The sequence below is a fragment of the Rhynchophorus ferrugineus genome, unplaced genomic scaffold, assembly GCF_030347505.1.
Source record: "Rhynchophorus ferrugineus isolate W39M unplaced genomic scaffold, kcgeb_rfMv2 rfM6, whole genome shotgun sequence".
Lineage (NCBI taxonomy): Eukaryota > Metazoa > Arthropoda > Insecta > Coleoptera > Curculionidae > Rhynchophorus > Rhynchophorus ferrugineus.
The window spans coordinates 43,558,933-43,576,889 of record NW_027472585.1 but is presented as its reverse complement, the minus strand read 5'-3'; the positions used below and the strand labels follow the sequence as shown (position 1 = coordinate 43,576,889).

The window sequence follows — 17,957 nt, the reverse complement described above, 5'->3', positions numbered from 1 at the left end:
GTTAGTATATTGTAGAACTTAAGTGGACATAGAAAGTGGACTTTGCCAGGGATATAAAAATGAATAAATGAAAAATTAGCAAAACTATTTGTAACTCTACAAATATTTTTATATTTATTTTCTAAAACTTAAATATACACAGAATATAAGTATACCGTCTTGTTGATATACCATCTAAATTCTACGTAAATGTTTTTTTTATATATATTTTAAAGTCTCCTTTTACTAATTAAGGGTTTATCTGGACTGGATCAGCCTGGTTACTGGCGTGACTGGGATCATTTTCCTTGTCCGATTTTGCACTCTTGACTAAGGACAATCGCAAATATAAATTTACGACCATGTCCCAGCAGCAGGATTCGAACCCGCGACTATCGCAACAGTAGGAGGACCGTCCTGTCGCCTTTACCACTGCGTCAATCAAGCCGGAATTTACTAGATTTGAAACTATTAATCATTCATGTTTATATGTGTATTGGAGATTTAGAGGCAAAACTATTTATAGATGAGCATATATTTTTATTAATAGTTTTTGCAAGTCTGAAACATACATATAATATAATAATAACACCTAGTTGAGCGTTAAATTCTACACGAATCTTGATATTGATATTTTCATTAATATATTGTAGAGTTCCCCAGATATATCAAAATGAATAAAAGAAAAAATAGCCAGCACTATTTCTTACTGAAGAGATATTATTATTACTACTTTCTCTTGAACTTATACATAATATAGTTACACTATCTTAATGAGCCTTGAATTCTACATAGATGCTGATATTTTCGTTAATATATGGTAGAACTTAAGTGGACGTAGAAAGTGGACTTTTCCAGGGATATAAAAATGAATAAATGAAAAATTAGCAAGACTATTTGTAACTGGACTGGATCAGCCTGGTTACTGGCGTGACTGGGATCATTTTTCTTGTCGGATTTTGCACTCTTAACTAAGGTCAATCGCAAATATAAATTTACGACCATATCCCAGCAGGATTCGAACCCGCGACTATCGCAACAGTAGGAGGACCGTCCTGCCGCTTTTACCACTGCGGCAATCAAGCCGGAATTTACTTGATTTGAAACTACTTTACTCATATATTAATGGTGTAATCTCCCTAAGAGCAATTTAGGTAAAGCGACCCTTGTTGCACTCTTAAATATAGCAGTATAAATGATATGGCGGCCGTCGTAAATTTACGAAGGTCCACGGAGTCGCCTTCGTCGAGTCGATCCGGACCGCAATACTGGAAAACTTTCCGAATATAAAAGTTTTAATATGCCCGCGGACGAACCGAAAGCAAACCTTCAGATAAAGCGGCCCCTTCCCGTTACCCGCTTAAAATTCCGGAAATGCACAACAATATTTCTTATGCAGCTCGTAAAGGGGGTCGATACGAATAAATTTGTGTTTGTAATGCAATCATAAACATGACGGAGTTTATGGTGAGGATTACGGCGTTCGTCTCAATTATTCGATTGGTTGTTTATTCGAAGGATACTGGTCCTTCGGGGTGTCGAATTGATTCACTTTCAAGGCAGAGAAAAAACACGGTGATGGGTTTATTAGATACGGAGGGGAAATGCGAATAATATTTTAAAATAACTTGTTGTATTCTCCACAACTGGCTCTCTCTTATTCTGCTAAGTACACAGATGGGCCGACGATGATGGAATGTATTCTCTATTTTTTCAGTCAGTCTCTATTTTTTACCGACTTTAAAAAAGAGGAGGAAGTTCTCTGTATGACTGTATATTTCGACTGTATATTTTTCGTCAATTATGGACTGATTTTGATAATTCTTTTTTTAATCAACAGAGTACACTTCCAAGATGATCCCGTTGCAATCAAGTCAGTCAGGATCTGTTGGGGGAAGGGGAGAAATCGAGAGAAACCCCCAAATTTCAATGTTACGTACAAAGTTTTCACATATTTTTTTATTTAAAATAATAGGTGCCGAGCTCAAACAATACAAAAATAATAATATAATTTTGTGACATATACAAAAAACTAAAATACGAACAAAACAAATCTAATTTGTTGCTTGTATCGAATCCAAACTGATCAGTTGGTTAAAATAATGTTGTAAATAGATGAATAGGTTTAGGTAGGTATTAAGCTAAATTGTGTGTATATAGTAGAATAAAAATACGTGTAGTAGATAGACTAAATAAAGTTTTTGTTTTTATTTAGTTATTACATCGATATATTTTATTTTAAAACGTTTTTTGTTGCTGTTGAAAATAAGTTTGATTATTTTTTACTTTTTAGTGAGTACCTTATTTATTTTTTGTAGTCGGTTCAATTTTTTTGTCAAAATAGTTTATTTCTTTTCATTATATTGTAACTGAAATTAGATATATTACTGTCTGATGTGTCCAAACACGTAACCACTATCAACCTATAAAATTCGCAGGGTTGTCAAATGTCTACAAAATTCTTCAATACATTAGTGACAAAAATAAGAGATTATAAATTGGAAAACGTTGTTATGAGTAAATTCAAATCGCTGCCTAGTATTTGTGATTACTCTGTTTGAGAATGTTGAATCTAATAAATAGTGTCAGAAATAGACTCTAATCAATTACTTTGAATACGAATAAGATAAGTTAGCCTCTCTTGCCAGTAAAATGCGTTAGAACGCTATATATAGAGAGAAGTATTGATACTATCAAATATTTACTCGGTATGGGCACTATGACTAAAATGTCTTAAAAAGCGAAGAACAATATAGTGTTAAATTCAACAAAATATGCTTTTTAGTGATAATAAACGCGCCTACTATTGTATTTCATAAGTGATGTGGAAAGGAGTTAATTGTAAACATAATGAAACAACCCTGACCTACAATTAATTACGACTGTATAATAAACTGTAGATGTCGTTTTATCGTGCATAATATTTGCATTATATATATTATAATGCGTACGTATTACCTGATGTGTACAGGTTATAAACAGAACAATCTAAGGGGAAATACAGTAATATCAAAATTACTTTACAAGAAAACACTGTACCAAAAGGACACAAGAACTGAACGTAAAAAGGTAAATATGCTCTCTAATGAAAGTCAAATATATTATTTATATAATATAACTCTTATAAATGTGTACATAAATGTAGTTTTAATTCATTCGATAATATATGCATCAGATTTACTATAATGCTAAAATAAATTATATTTGATAACATTATTTTTGCTTTATTATTTTATATGCATTTTACAACATTGCGACGCTGCGACGCCTAGAAAGATCTAGAAATCTAGATGACATGGTCACTGTTATTTAGGAAGTTTAGTTATCTGGTATGGTCCTAAAGGTGAACTGAAGTTAACTAAAGTAAGAGAGAAATGCTGAAATTGAGACAACTAATATATTGTCTTTAAGGCAATACAAAATAAAAAAAATTAAGATTTTACGAGAAATTATATATGAATTATATACGAAATTAAGAGTTTTTTTAATACTTTCACATAAACTATACATAAACTTTCACATAAACTATAACTAAAATAATAAATTAAAAAATTTCATTCTTGTTAGGGAGCTATCTAAAGAACTATCTAAAGCATCTGATTTAATAGAGTAAAAATGTGAAAATCAGTATATCTATCTATTTGGTTTTAATAACTGACAAATTGCAAATCTTAGTATGCCCACCGTATTTTTCAGATATTGGAGAATGTAGAAGAAAACAATTAGATCGATACCTGGAGACTTTCAAAATACTATATAGTCAGTTTTTTTACAATCAACAGAATTGTTTGTAGACAATATATGTTTTATGGTGAGGCCGCTATTACTGACAGAATATTCGTCGAATATAAATAATGTAGCACAGAAATCTTAGTACATCCACTGTATTTTTCAGATATTAGAGAATGGAGAAGAAAACAATTGGATCGATACCTGGAGACTTTCAAAATACTATACAGTCAGTTTTTTTACAATAAACAGTAGAATTGTTTTATAGACAATATATGTTTTTATGGTGAGGCCACTATTACTGACAGAATATTCGTCGAATATATATAATGTAGCACAGAAATCTTAGTACACCCACCGTATTTTTCAGATATTAGAGAATGGAGAAAAAAACAATTGGATCGATACCTGGAGACTTTCAAAATACTATACAGTCAGTTTTTTTACAATAAACAGTAGAATTGTTTTATAGACAATATATGTTTTATGGGGAGGCCGCTATTACTGACAGAATTTTCGTCGAATATAAATAATGTAGCACAGAAATCTTAGTACACCCACCGTATTTTTCAGATATTAGAGAATGGAGAAAAAAACAATTGGATCGATACCTGGAGACTTTCAAAATACTATACAGTCAGTTTTTTTACAATAAACAGTAGAATTGTTTTACAGACAATATATGTTTTATGGGGAGGCCGCTATTACTGACAGAATATTCGTCGAATATAAATAATGTAGCACAGAAATCTTAGTACACCCACCGTATTTTTCAGATATTAGAGAATGGAGAAAAAAACAATTGGATCGATACCTGGAGACTTTCAAAATACTATACAGTCAGTTTTTTTACAATAAACAGTAGAATTGTTTTATAGACAATATATGTTTTATGGGGAGGCCGCTATTACTGACAGAATATTCGTCGAATACAAATAATGTAGCACAGAAATCTTAGTACACCCACTGTATTTTTCAGATATTAGAGAATGGAGAAGAAAACAATTGGATCGATACCTGGAGACTTTCAAAATACTATACAGTCAGTTTTTTTACAATAAACAGTAGAATTGTTTTATAGACAATATATGTTTTATGGGGAGGCCGCTATTACTGACAGAATATTCGTCGAATACAAATAATGTAGCACAGAAATCTTAGTACACCCACTGTATTTTTCGGATATTAGAGAATGGAGAAGAAAACAATTGGATCGATACCTGGAGACTTTCAAAATACTATACAGTCAGTTTTTTTTACAATAAACAGTAGAATTGTTTTATAGACAATATATGTTTTATGGGGAGGCCGCTATTACTGACAGAATATTCGTCGAATACAAATAATGTAGCACAGAAATCTTAGTACACCCACTGTATTTTTCAGATATTAGGGAATGGAGAAGAAAACAATTGGATCGATACCTGGAGACTTTCAAAATACTATACAGTCAGTTTTTTTTACAATAAACAGTAGAATTGTTTTATAGACAATATATGTTTTATGGGGAGGCCGCTATTACTGACAGAATATTCGTCGAATATAAATAATGTAGCACAGAAATCTTAGTACACCCACCGTATTTTTCAGATATTAGAGAATGGAGAAAAAAACAATTGGATCGATACCTGGAGACTTTCAAAATACTATACAGTCAGTTTTTTTACAATAAACAGTAGAATTGTTTTATAGACAATATATGTTTTATGGGGAGGCCGCTATTACTGACAGAATATTCGTCGAATACAAATAATGTAGCACAGAAATCTTAGTACACCCACTGTATTTTTCAGATATTAGAGAATGGAGAAGAAAACAATTGGATCGATACCTGGAGACTTTCAAAATACTATACAGTCAGTTTTTTTTACAATAAACAGTAGAATTTTTTTATAGACAATATATGTTTTATGGGGAGGCCGCTATTACTGACAGAATATTCGTCGAATACAAATAATGTAGCACAGAAATCTTAGTACATCCACTGTATTTTTCAGATATTAGAGAATGGAGAAGAAAACAATTGGATCGATACCTGGAGACTTTCAAAATACTATACAGTCAGTTTTTTTTACAATAAACAGTAGAATTGTTTTATAGACAATATATGTTTTATGGGGAGGCCGCTATTACTGACAGAATATTCGTCGAATATAAATAATGTAGCACAGAAATCTTAGTACACCCACCGTATTTTTCAGATATTAGAGAATGGAGAAAAAAACAATTGGATCGATACCTGGAGACTTTCAAAATACTATACAGTCAGTTTTTTTACAATAAACAGTAGAATTGTTTTATAGACAATATATGTTTTATGGGGAGGCCGCTATTACTGACAGAATATTCGTCGAATACAAATAATGTAGTACAGAAATCTTAGTACACCCACTGTATTTTTCAGATATTAGAGAATGGAGAAGAAAACAATTGGATCGATACCTGGAGACTTTCAAAATACTATACAGTCAGTTTTTTTACAATAAACAGTAGAATTGTTTTATAGACAATATATGTTTTATGGGGAGGCCGCTATTACTGACAGAATATTCGTCGAATATAAATAATGTAGCACAGAAATCTTAGTACACCCACCGTATTTTACAGATATTAGAGAATGGAGAAAAAAACAATTGGATCGATACCTGGAGACTTTCAAAATACTATACAGTCAGTTTTTTTACAATAAACAGTAGAATTGTTTTATAGACAATATATGTTTTATGGGGAGGCCGCTATTACTGACAGAATATTCGTCGAATACAAATAATGTAGCACAGAAATCTTAGTACACCCACTGTATTTTTCAGATATTAGAGAATGGAGAAGAAAACAATTGGATCGATACCTGGAGACTTTCAAAATACTATACAGTCAGTTTTTTTTACAATAAACAGTAGAATTGTTTTATAGACAATATATGTTTTATGGGGAGGCCGCTATTACTGACAGAATATTCGTCGAATATAAATAATGTAGCACAGAAATCTTAGTACACCCACCGTATTTTTCAGATATTAGAGAATGGAGAAAAAAACAATTGGATCGATACCTGGAGACTTTCAAAATACTATACAGTCAGTTTTTTTACAATAAACAGTAGAATTGTTTTATAGACAATATATGTTTTATGGGGAGGCCGCTATTACTGACAGAATATTCGTCGAATATAAATAATGTAGCACAGAAATCTTAGTACACCCACCGTATTTTTCAGATATTAGAGAATGGAGAAGAAAACAATTGGATCGATACCTGGAGACTTTCAAAATACTATACAGTCAGTTTTTTTACAATAAACAGTAGAATTGTTTTATAGACAATATATGTTTTATGGGGAGGCCGCTATTACTGACAGAATATTCGTCGAATACAAATAATGTAGCACAGAAATCTTAGTACACCCACTGTATTTTTCAGATATTAGAGAATGGAGAAGAAAACAATTGGATCGATACATGAAGACTTTCAAAATACTATACAGTCAGTTTTTTTACAATCAACCGTAGAATTGTTTTGTAGACAATATATGTTTTATGGTGAGGCCACTATTACTGACAGAATATTCGTCGAATATATATAATGTAGCACAGAAATCTTAGCATACCTACCGTATTTTTCAGATATTAGAGAAAGGAGAAGAAAACAATGGGATCGATACTTGGACATCTTCGGAATACTATACAGTCAGTTTTTTACAATAAACCGTAGAATTGTTTTATATATAATATATGTTTGATGGTGAGGCTGCTATTACTGATAGAATATTTGTCGAATATAAATAATGTTGCACAGAAATCTTAGTACACCCACCGTAATTTTCAGATATTAGAGAATGGAGAAGAAAACAATCGGATCGATACCTGGACATCTTCGGAATACTATACAGTCAGTTTTTTACAACAAACCGTCGAATTGTTTTGATTAAATATAAAAGCTGTTTTAATTTAAAAGCTTTTATGTGAAAGCAAAGACGTGAAAAAAATAAGAACGTATTTTATTCCCATTTTGATTCGAAATTGAAAAGTGTCTTCTATTTATTTAAATCATTGCGGTTATCAGGACGTATCAAATGTGTTCATACATTTTATTTAAGGCAGCTGGCTGAGCGAGGGAGAGAAAGAGGGACGAAAAAACCGATCCAAATAAAAAAAACAATTTTGCGATTGATTCCTGTCGTGCTCGAACACTTTTCAATGGAATTTATATTTGATTCTGCGCCCAAATTGATATTTTCGAAAAGCGAATCCCCTTATGTTATTTTTAATTCTTTTTTATATAAAGGAGACCGATTCCGAGAGTCTTTCCAATTTCCTTTAAAACAGGCAATCACGGTTATGGACTTATTTTGATTATTTCGCACGTTTCGCGCAAATAACGTCGCCAATCACACTATCTTCCAACCGAGTTAGTAGTAAACCAGTTTTCTTAATAGTAGAAGTAATTCTATAAGAACGTATTTCCCGTCGCTTTCCACGTTTCTCTCCTACTGATAAGTATCTTTGTTTTTCTTATGATATAATATGTTTGTATGTAACTTGATGAGTACAAATGTATCGATGTAAGCAACTGTTAAGTTTGATAGTTTCGGCATTTCTCTACATAAAACAACGGTTCTTCCTTTATTGTTATTTCGATACCAAGTGTATTTAGACTTTTATTATATGTTTTAAAGAAAATTGTTGCCAAATCCTATTAAACACTTTTTTTATAAACTTGGACATATGGCATTCAAGAATGGTATAGAGCAAATAACAGCAATATTGATAAATTACAACTATTCCAGAGCAAAACATTAAGGAAGATGTTAAATATTTTCCAAAACATCAGCAATAGATACATATATCTAGATATCGATATGAGAACACTGCAGAAGGAAATAAGTCAGCATACTCAAGAAATTAATTAAATAAAACTAAAACTAAAAAAGTTCCTAGGCTGTACAGACTGGTTTGTCATCTGATAATTGAAAAAGATAGCAAATTTTATATTACTAATATGATACAACAAACACAAACAAACACAAACTTGCAAACCTCGATTTTTTTTTTCGATTTTTAAATTACGTTTTTAAAAATAAAAATCGAAAATTGAATTAAAAAAATTCCAAAATCCAATAATATATATTAATATAACATATGTTCTCTTTCAAACATAAGAAGGAAAAAATGGATGGAAATAAAAACAATTTAATTTTGAGATAACACGTTAATAAATATACTTCAATATCCATTTTTTTTCATTCTAATTATTCATATATTCACTATAAAATGAATATTAGTTTAGTCGACTACACAATTTTTGATATTTTAAACTTAGAAAATTTTGACAAAATAATTTTGTTAAAATTGGAGATAGCAGAGAAACAGAGGTGGAGGTTTCCAAGAAACTCCAACATTTTAGTTCATGGGTACTATTTAAGAAATAATTATTGCAATTACACAATATTTAATTATAATTCTTTTAGAGTTTGTGCATCAAATTATCTCGATTCAAAAGAAAAATTAAGGGTGTTTACTGCAGCAAATCAGGTACATTTCCAAGTGCTAAAAATGGAGAAAGATGGCCAAAGATGAAGAAGACCGAGTATAGCAGAACAAAAACGATACAATTTATTGAGTAGAAATTATTAATAATACAATAATTAGCATATATTTGCATAATATTCTCTCTTGGGTACTACTAAATGAACATGTGAAACACCACAAACAGAAAATATTACTATGGTTACATTTCCTGATAGCACTGCGATATTTGCTATTGCAGGCTATAACGAAGAAGCAACCAGAAAACAGCAACAAAACAGAGTATAAAAGTTAAAGAGCGTAAATTTGAGCATATTCAATTCATCTATAACCAAATTGTTCATATATCAATAAATATGAATAATACTATTATCCCATACAGTAACAACGCTAAGAACCTTGAGATAAATGTTGACATGGGGAAAGTTCTGCAACTTTTGGACAACACTGAACTAGGATGAAAACTCAAGAGAACCAAACCTTGCCATCTTGTGTAGTTAAAAACACACGATGATAAAAATACTAAGTAAGGACCAGTGAGTCTTCCTAGATAATTACGTAGTTCTAAGTTGCTCTAGAGACAAATTGTAGGTAGTTTAATATATTAACAAATAAAACAAAGCAAAAGGCAATAAAATTCTAATAGAAAAATATAACTTAGTTTTTCAACACAAAAAAAATATGTATACCAATTTGAAAGTGATGGTAGTAGTTCAAATAATATTGTAAATAGATAAGTAGGTTTAGGTAGGTATTAAGCTAAATTGTGTGTATATGATATAATATAAAATACATGTAATAGATAGCTTAAATAAGGTTTTTGTTTGTTTTTATTTAGTCATTACAACGATTATTATGTACATTTTTTTTAATGTTTAAAAGGTTTGAGTATTTTTAAATTTTTAGGGAGTTCTCTATTTATTTTTTAAACTCGGTTGAATTTTTCTGTTAAAAATATTTTATTTTTCTCTTTTTAATAATAGATATTTACTGAATAAATTACGCAGTTATTTTATTTAAAATCACAATGGGTATGCCAAGTAAAGATGCAGCCCGTACGAAGAAAAATAGGGATACAAAACAATGATTGAAAATAAGATGCGCTTCATGAACGGTGTTCCCCTACCTAAACTAGATGACTTGAGAAATTTTCTAAGTAAACCAGAAAAACAAAAGTTATTATCCTGCATCGGGAAAGACTAGGAGCTAAACGCTTTAAAAATTACACCGTAGAAATAATTGTTAAAAAAATTTCTATGGTATCTTATATACTATAAGTATTGCTTAAGAAGCAAATTGAATGGATTTTGCACTGAATGACTTCCAATTTTCCGTCATATCAGCTTAGTAATAGCATTTTACACCAATATCTTATTATTTTAGATAAAAAATATGTGAAAACTGTCTATGTGGGTTGGAAATTTGAAAGTTTTTCTCGATATTCCCCCCCTCCTTAGGATGATATGGGGTATATCATCCTAACTTGGTTCGAATGGGACCACCTCGAATAGGTCCGCAATGGAGAAATCCGCGAACATTCACTAAAAAAAATATACAGTCAAATATAGAACCTCCTCCTCTTTTGAGGTCGGTCGAAAAAAAAAAGAGGAAAATGGGGATGTTGATACAATATTGATAATACTTTGGAAGGTTATGTTGTTACTGCTGGTTGTTACTGGCTATTACTCAATTTTCTCCGAACCAAAGAGATTTCCTCGCACTATATCATAATACGATTTTAATGAAAAGGCCTAGTCGAAACATATATATTTTCTGTCTGTTCCGTTACCGATTTTTGACAGGAGCAGAAGTTTCACCCACTCACCATTCCGAAATCGCCCTCGCCTAATTTTTCCAGTAATCTCAATCGGTGTCTCGGAAAATCCAATAAGTGAGCGACCCCCTCCAATGGGGGACCCTCGGGCAGTTTTATTGGAGTGAATCGGCCTGGGGTAAAGTGCTGTTCCCTGCGATCACCCTAAAACAATAGAAAATATATTGCATTAAGGTGGCGTGTATTGGAACCTATTGTTGGGGAGAGAAAAAAATTAAACTAATAAATATACTTGATTAATAATGATAATAAGTTCTAGATATGCTATTTGAGCATATACAGACACTAAGCATAGCACGGTCATAATTCATTACTTTTGTTGTTTGATTCGAAGAAATCTGCATCAAACATTTTTAAAAACTTATCGTGATTTTATAGCAGTCTCAAATGATTTAGAAATGATGATTCTGGTGCCATTGACAAAAACATTCTGGTGGACCAAGAAAATTCAAGGACAATTGGATGAAAACTCAGAATTTGTATATAGTTCTCTGGATTTATATATGATAGGAAAGAACCAGATAAAATGATTACCTTGAATTAATTGAAAATGCTAGTGCAATACTCTAGAGACAAATTGTAGGTAGTTATAATATATTAAAAAATAAATCAAAGCAAATGCAATAAAATTCTAATAGAAAAATATAACTTAGCTTTTCAACACAAAAAAATTAAAAAAAAATATGTACACCGATTTGAAAGAGATGGTAGTAGTTAAAATAATATTGTAAATAGATAAATAGGTTTAGGTAGGTATTAAGCTAAATTGTGTGTATATGATATAATATAAAATACATGTAATAGATAGGTTAAATAAGGTTTTTGTTTGTTTTTATTTAGTCATTGCAATGATTATTATGTACATATTTATAATAATAATAAGCTCTATATATGTTATTTGATCATATATAGACACCAAGCATAGCAGAATCATAATTCATTACTTTTGTTGTTTGATTCGAAGAAATCTGCCGCTGAATCCCATTAAACATTTTTAAAAACTTATCGTGATTTTATAGCAGTCTCAAATGATTTAGAAATGATGATTCTGGTGCCATTGACAAAAACATTCTGGTGGACCAAGAAAATTCAAGGACAATTGGATGAAAACTCAGAATTTGTTTATAGTTCTCTGGCTTTTACATATGTTAGGAAGGAACCAGAGAAAATGACTACCATACGAATTAATTGAAAATGCCAGTACAATATCCCTGTGCTTTATATTTAGATTTTCGCAAGCAGGTTTTTCAGATTCATAACATAAACATCATCAATCAATTCATTTTAAGAATTTCAAATAATTTAATAGTTATTCTTAATTAAGAACAGCATTAAGCATAGCATATTGACATAGCATATCATTGTATTAGAGGTAACTGCACAATTTATAAAAAAAATCTAAAAATTTTATTGGTATTAATTTCATAACAAAGTCGTAACCAAATACTGCATGTAATAAATACATGAATGTTTGTTCCAAGAGTTAAAATGAATGTTTTAATTTCTCATTTGTTCATGTAAAATACAAAGCAAAATAGAAAGCAGTAGATTAACGAAAGCTATAGGAGACAAATTAAACATGAGCTATCTGTAATGGTGGGATCCAGTAAGCTTTAGTGTATCACGACATGTTAAAATGAAATAAAACTGTTACTGTGGATATATACCGACATCAGTTGGACAAAACTAAATAATGGATTGTTGCAATAGTCTTTTTGCAATAGCGAGTAGCATATGCAAGTGGTTTTTTTCTTATTCTAAAATGACCAGCTAAAACCAAATGGTCTTTTGCTGATGTCGTTTCGGATTCGGGATAAAAAAGTGTTTGGCGGGCGACAGAGACCCTGGGTTACGATTGGGATTGTCGTAGTTGGTCATCTACCGAGGTTTGTCGACTTTTTTGTGTTGGAACATTTGAAGTAGTGCAAATTGTCTCTCAGAGACGTACCTGTACTACACCTGTGCTCCGTAAAGGCAGACTGGACTTTCTGGGGGATTGGGGAAGTGGGAAGAATAGACTGTACACGCTATTGTCTTTGCAGATAGCGTGCTGGATTTGGGCTGACTAGTGGGATCTGCGGTCGAAATGGAGACCGAGGTATGATATCTTCTGAAGTCAGGGGATAGGGACTTCATCGGTTTCTTTTTTTTTCTTGCGGTGGAACAGAATAGCCTGAGTTTTGCTCGGGTTTATCTGCAACCACCAAAATATATACCACGTAATCGCCTGGTTCAGTTGGTCTTGAAGGTAAAAAAAGCTGTATCACCTGCATAAAATGCTGTGTGGAAATGTTTGTAGAGTGGGAAATCAGCTATGTAAAGGTTGAACGGGCCAGGGGTTAGTGAAGTACCTTACGGGTCTCCTGCGGAGATTTGTTTTCGATCTGTGTTCTCATTTGAAAATATCTACCGTCCAAGTACGAATCTATCAGGGACTTTAGGTCACTCTTTACAGCAAGCGGTTTCGCTTTGAATATCAGTCCATTGTGCCATACTTAATTGAAAGTTTAGGAGACATTTAAAAAGATGGCTCCAGTTTTTCGACCGTTTCTTAACGCCTGGTGGATTGTTGTTGCCGCGCGAGCAGCTTGATGAAGGCTTGAGTGTTTGGCACTGTCCGTTAAATTGTTTAAACCGTGTAATATCGCTTTTTCGGTAAGTTTGGAGACGAACATCATAGAGTAATATATAGAGTGTTAACTTAATTCAAATAATTTCAGAATGGTTTTGCGTGGTCTCAGCAGAAAGGCGCTGAGAACGTCATTTCGCTGAATTTCATTGGTTAGTTTGAATTACCATTACAGGCACCTGTAATGAAAGTATTTTATAACGGGAGCATTTCGTTGGTCGACGATTTCATACCTATCACGTGACTAACCTCTGACGTCACATTCTACTGACCAATTAAATTTTAAATAAAACCAAAATGTAATTTTTCAAAACCATTTATTAATATAAAATTCTGTACGAATAGAAATATTATATAATATCAAAAAGCTAAAACATAAGAATATATATATATATATATATATATATATATATATATATATATATATATATATATATATATATATATAAATATAAAATAATTAAATGTGGATATAAAAATTGCCAACATATCTCATAGCAAATATAATCAAAATTGTCTATAGGTCTTTCCCTTTTTTGTATATTTTTAGTGCTATCGATTCAAATAAGATGTATTAAAATTTCTATCTTATTGTTCGTTCATACTGAAAGCAAAGCAGCACAGCTGAAAGTCTGTTAATATTTTACCTACTTGTTCAACACAAAAATGTATTGAGGCAAGTTATTAATATTTTTACAATGTTATTGTGAAAACTGTGGAATGGATAATTAAAACAGTTAAATCGTATGATATACGTTAGAATGGAGAAAACATACCAAAAATAATACTTTAAAGAACAACAAGAAAAAGTTAAAACATGATATATTTCAAAATTACTTCTGTGCTCTTATTATGGTAAAATCGAAAAGTTAAAAAGACAGCTTAGGCATCCATTAACAATATAATAAAACAAGCATGATAATCTCTTGTTTATAAAATCAAGCTCACCTTGTTGAAAAAGTTATCTCGGTTAAGGAGCCTTACATTTGTTTTAAGTAAATGAACCCCTTCAAAATAATTAAGTTTTAAATTGATGGCACTTTACAAACAACTTTTTAAAGGGTAACAAAAACTTTTCATGTAGTATAATTATATTTATCTTGAATGTAATTTTACCATTGCCTCATTTGCACACATTTTAGATTTATAGTGTGGGTAATATATTCATAATTTCTTCTGTTATATTGCTGTAAATAATAACATATATGAACACAAATGCTTTATATAAATAATTGTATATGTACCAGGTAAAAGCAATGCTAAGTCACGCAAATCCTTAATCTTGTTAACTTGGGGTGTTTCTTCCAAGGAAAACTACGTCCGGTTTTTATTTCCGCACAAACACTGGATACACAACACTTTTGAGAATGAAGATACGTTAAAATCGAATAATAGTGATTATATTTAAGACACAAGTATGCTAATATTATTTTACATTAAACACATAAAAATGTCGTCGTAGACAAACTGAAACAGACAATGGCGTTATAGAAATGAACCAATTGATGACCAATCAAAAAAGTGGTCTCAGAGCCGCCATTGAATGGACCACACAAAACAAAAAAAGACTGGGACCGTAAATAATTTATTTCAGGTAGCGTTATCTGTTCTCAAACATAACAACGATATATTTGGTGAATCTAATTTCATTAAGTTAAAACCAGTTATGATTTATGGAACTTCATACAGCCTGACAATGTTTTACATGAACAAATGGTGACTGTTTCCTCGCGAAACATATATCAAGCGACTTTATATCTTGTTGGTGGAGGAACGAAATGAAAAATTTAAGAGGCTCATTTCAATTCCACCAAAATAACAGCGTTCCATACTGGAATGACGATATACTTTTTTTTGACTCATCTCGCTAAACAAACGTATAATATATTCATGCATTTTTTTCTGATGCTCACCAATAAACATATAGTCTTTATGGTGAAAGACTCATGCATTACAAATGGGCTAAAACTTACAAAAATGTGCACTTCCTTAAATAGGCCAATGAATCTTCTTATAAATATTTTATGCCTTGTCGCGACACATACATACTGTTTCGCGGTATGAAATATATTCGTGCGAGCGCTGGTTTTAAATTTCAAAAATAATCAGAGGGGCGGGATACATTTCCAGTCGAATGTGGGTTATTTAAATTTTATTTAAAAAGGAACGTTTCGGATTGAATGGGTTTCATTAGAATGAAGGATCGCTAGGCTACATATTGCATTCTTCTATAACCAAATGGTTTTTTAAGCTGATGTTTTTTTGCCATTGTTTAAGCAGATAATTTGTGCTAAGGGACATGAAGTATTTAATCAACAGTAGACTGTAACGTAATTGAAGTATCAAGAGTACCGGAAAGTCAGCACTGGTTATTCGATACCATTTTTTTAGTACGATTTTTCCTTTGCTTCAAAATAGGCCTCAGTTTCGATCACCCCTTCATTCGACGAAAATTTCTTCCCAGCGAGAATTCTTTTGAGATCTGAGAACAAGAAATAGTTGCTGGGGGCCAGATTCATGGATTTTTGCCATTGTTTTCACTGAATTGTGACAGGGTGCATTGTGTTGGTGAAGCAGCACTTTCTTTTTCTTCAAATGCTGCTGTTTTCCGGCGATTTCGTCCTTCAAACGGCCTAACAACGCTATGTAATAGTCGCTGTCGATGGTCCTTCCTTTTTCAAGGTAGTGAATGAAAATTACTCCATGCGCATCCCAAAATACAGACGCCGTAACCTTGCCAGCCGACTGTTGCGTTTTCCCATGCTTTGGAGCGGGTTTATTGTGTGCAGTCCACTCGGATGACTGTCGATTAGACTTCGGAGGGAAATGGTGGAGCTATGTTTCATCCATTGTCACATATCGAGGCAAAAATCGGGTTTATTAGGCTTGATCATCTTCAAACACTGCTCCGAATAATCAACTCGTCGTTGTTTTTGGTCAAAAGTGAGCTCGCGCGGCACCCCCTTTGCACAGAGCTTTCTCATATTCAAATATTTGTGAATAATATGATGTACACATTCAGGTGATATCTTTAGAGTGTCTGTTATTTCATTCAATTTCAATTTATGGTCACTCAAAATAATTTTGTGGATTTTTTAAATGTTTTCATCGGTAACAACTTCTTTAGGGCGTCCACTGCGTTCACCGTCTTCGGTACTTATTTCACAACGTCCAAACTTAGCATACCAATCCTTAAATGGTAAATTTTTCTAGGGAAGTGTTCAGAAACTTGACATCAAGCCAAGTTTTTGCTTTAAGTGCATTTTTCCATTAAAAAGCAATAATTCAACAACACGCGATATTCCTTTTTATCAATTTTTTTCACAATAACAAAAGTTGCTTTACTCAAATTGCTATAACCCACAAACTAAAGTTCCGGAAGCTGTCAAATTTAACCACGCATCTTTTGAGGGTTAGGGCTGACTAAAAAACATATGGATTTAATTCTATTAGCGCCATCTATGTATCAGGCCAGGGACTTTTCCATTGACCTGTTATTTGTCGCGACCGCGACAACCATTTAGGCCACCACTATTACATCTACATTAAGTTCAAATGTTGGCAACGCTGATGGATTGGTAGAAAATGACTCAATGAATGTTTTTTATCAATGGACAAACAGTTTTTTTGGGATACCATAATAAATTGCCTTGAATATGGACAAGATGTATAGAATCAATTGACCAATGCTTTGAATAAATACATTTTTCCATTTTCTCGTCAATAACTCAGATTTTTTCCAAAAAGGAAAACCGGTAATGACTTTCCGGTACACCTGGTATATCTTAGATGAACCTATGGTTATGACACATTAACACGTTATTTTATTTTTTATTAGCATCCGTCTAAATTAAACCTATTCATAAATATGATGACGGCACAATATTCAAAATTATACCGCGGCCGATAATATCCCTTAATACAATCTACCATTGCTGTAAAACATTTAGTGATGCGAACGTAAAAATATTACCGTAACACTTTTACGGCCAGACGCGGCCTTATGTTCTGTTATATAAGATCTGTCGTGCCGAAATATACGGAATCATAAAAGTATGGCCGCGACATAAAAAGGAAAATGTCATTTATAATGGGACGCATAACCCGACATTATATCGCTACGGACACAAACATAAAAGTGTTCTTAGATGGTGAAATAATTGCGTTATGAAGTTGTTCCTGACATTGTTTTCGGGGTTGAGGGGGTCGATGTGACGTCTGATGATATATTATGACGAATTATATACGGGCCTCCCGACTG

At 32.1% G+C, this 17,957-nt stretch overlaps 1 protein-coding gene across 1 annotated transcript in view; it reads right to left on the bottom strand.

The window, feature by feature from the left end:
- The window catches only part of LOC143197969 (discoidin domain-containing receptor 2), a 623,414-nt gene that overhangs the window by 48,473 nt on the left and 556,984 nt on the right, over positions 1–17,957 (bottom strand). The window contains exon 14 of the mRNA XM_076406850.1: positions 11,059–11,211. Coding sequence (XP_076262965.1) covers positions 11,059–11,211 — 153 coding nt within the window. The remainder of the gene's footprint in view (positions 1–11,058; positions 11,212–17,957) is intronic.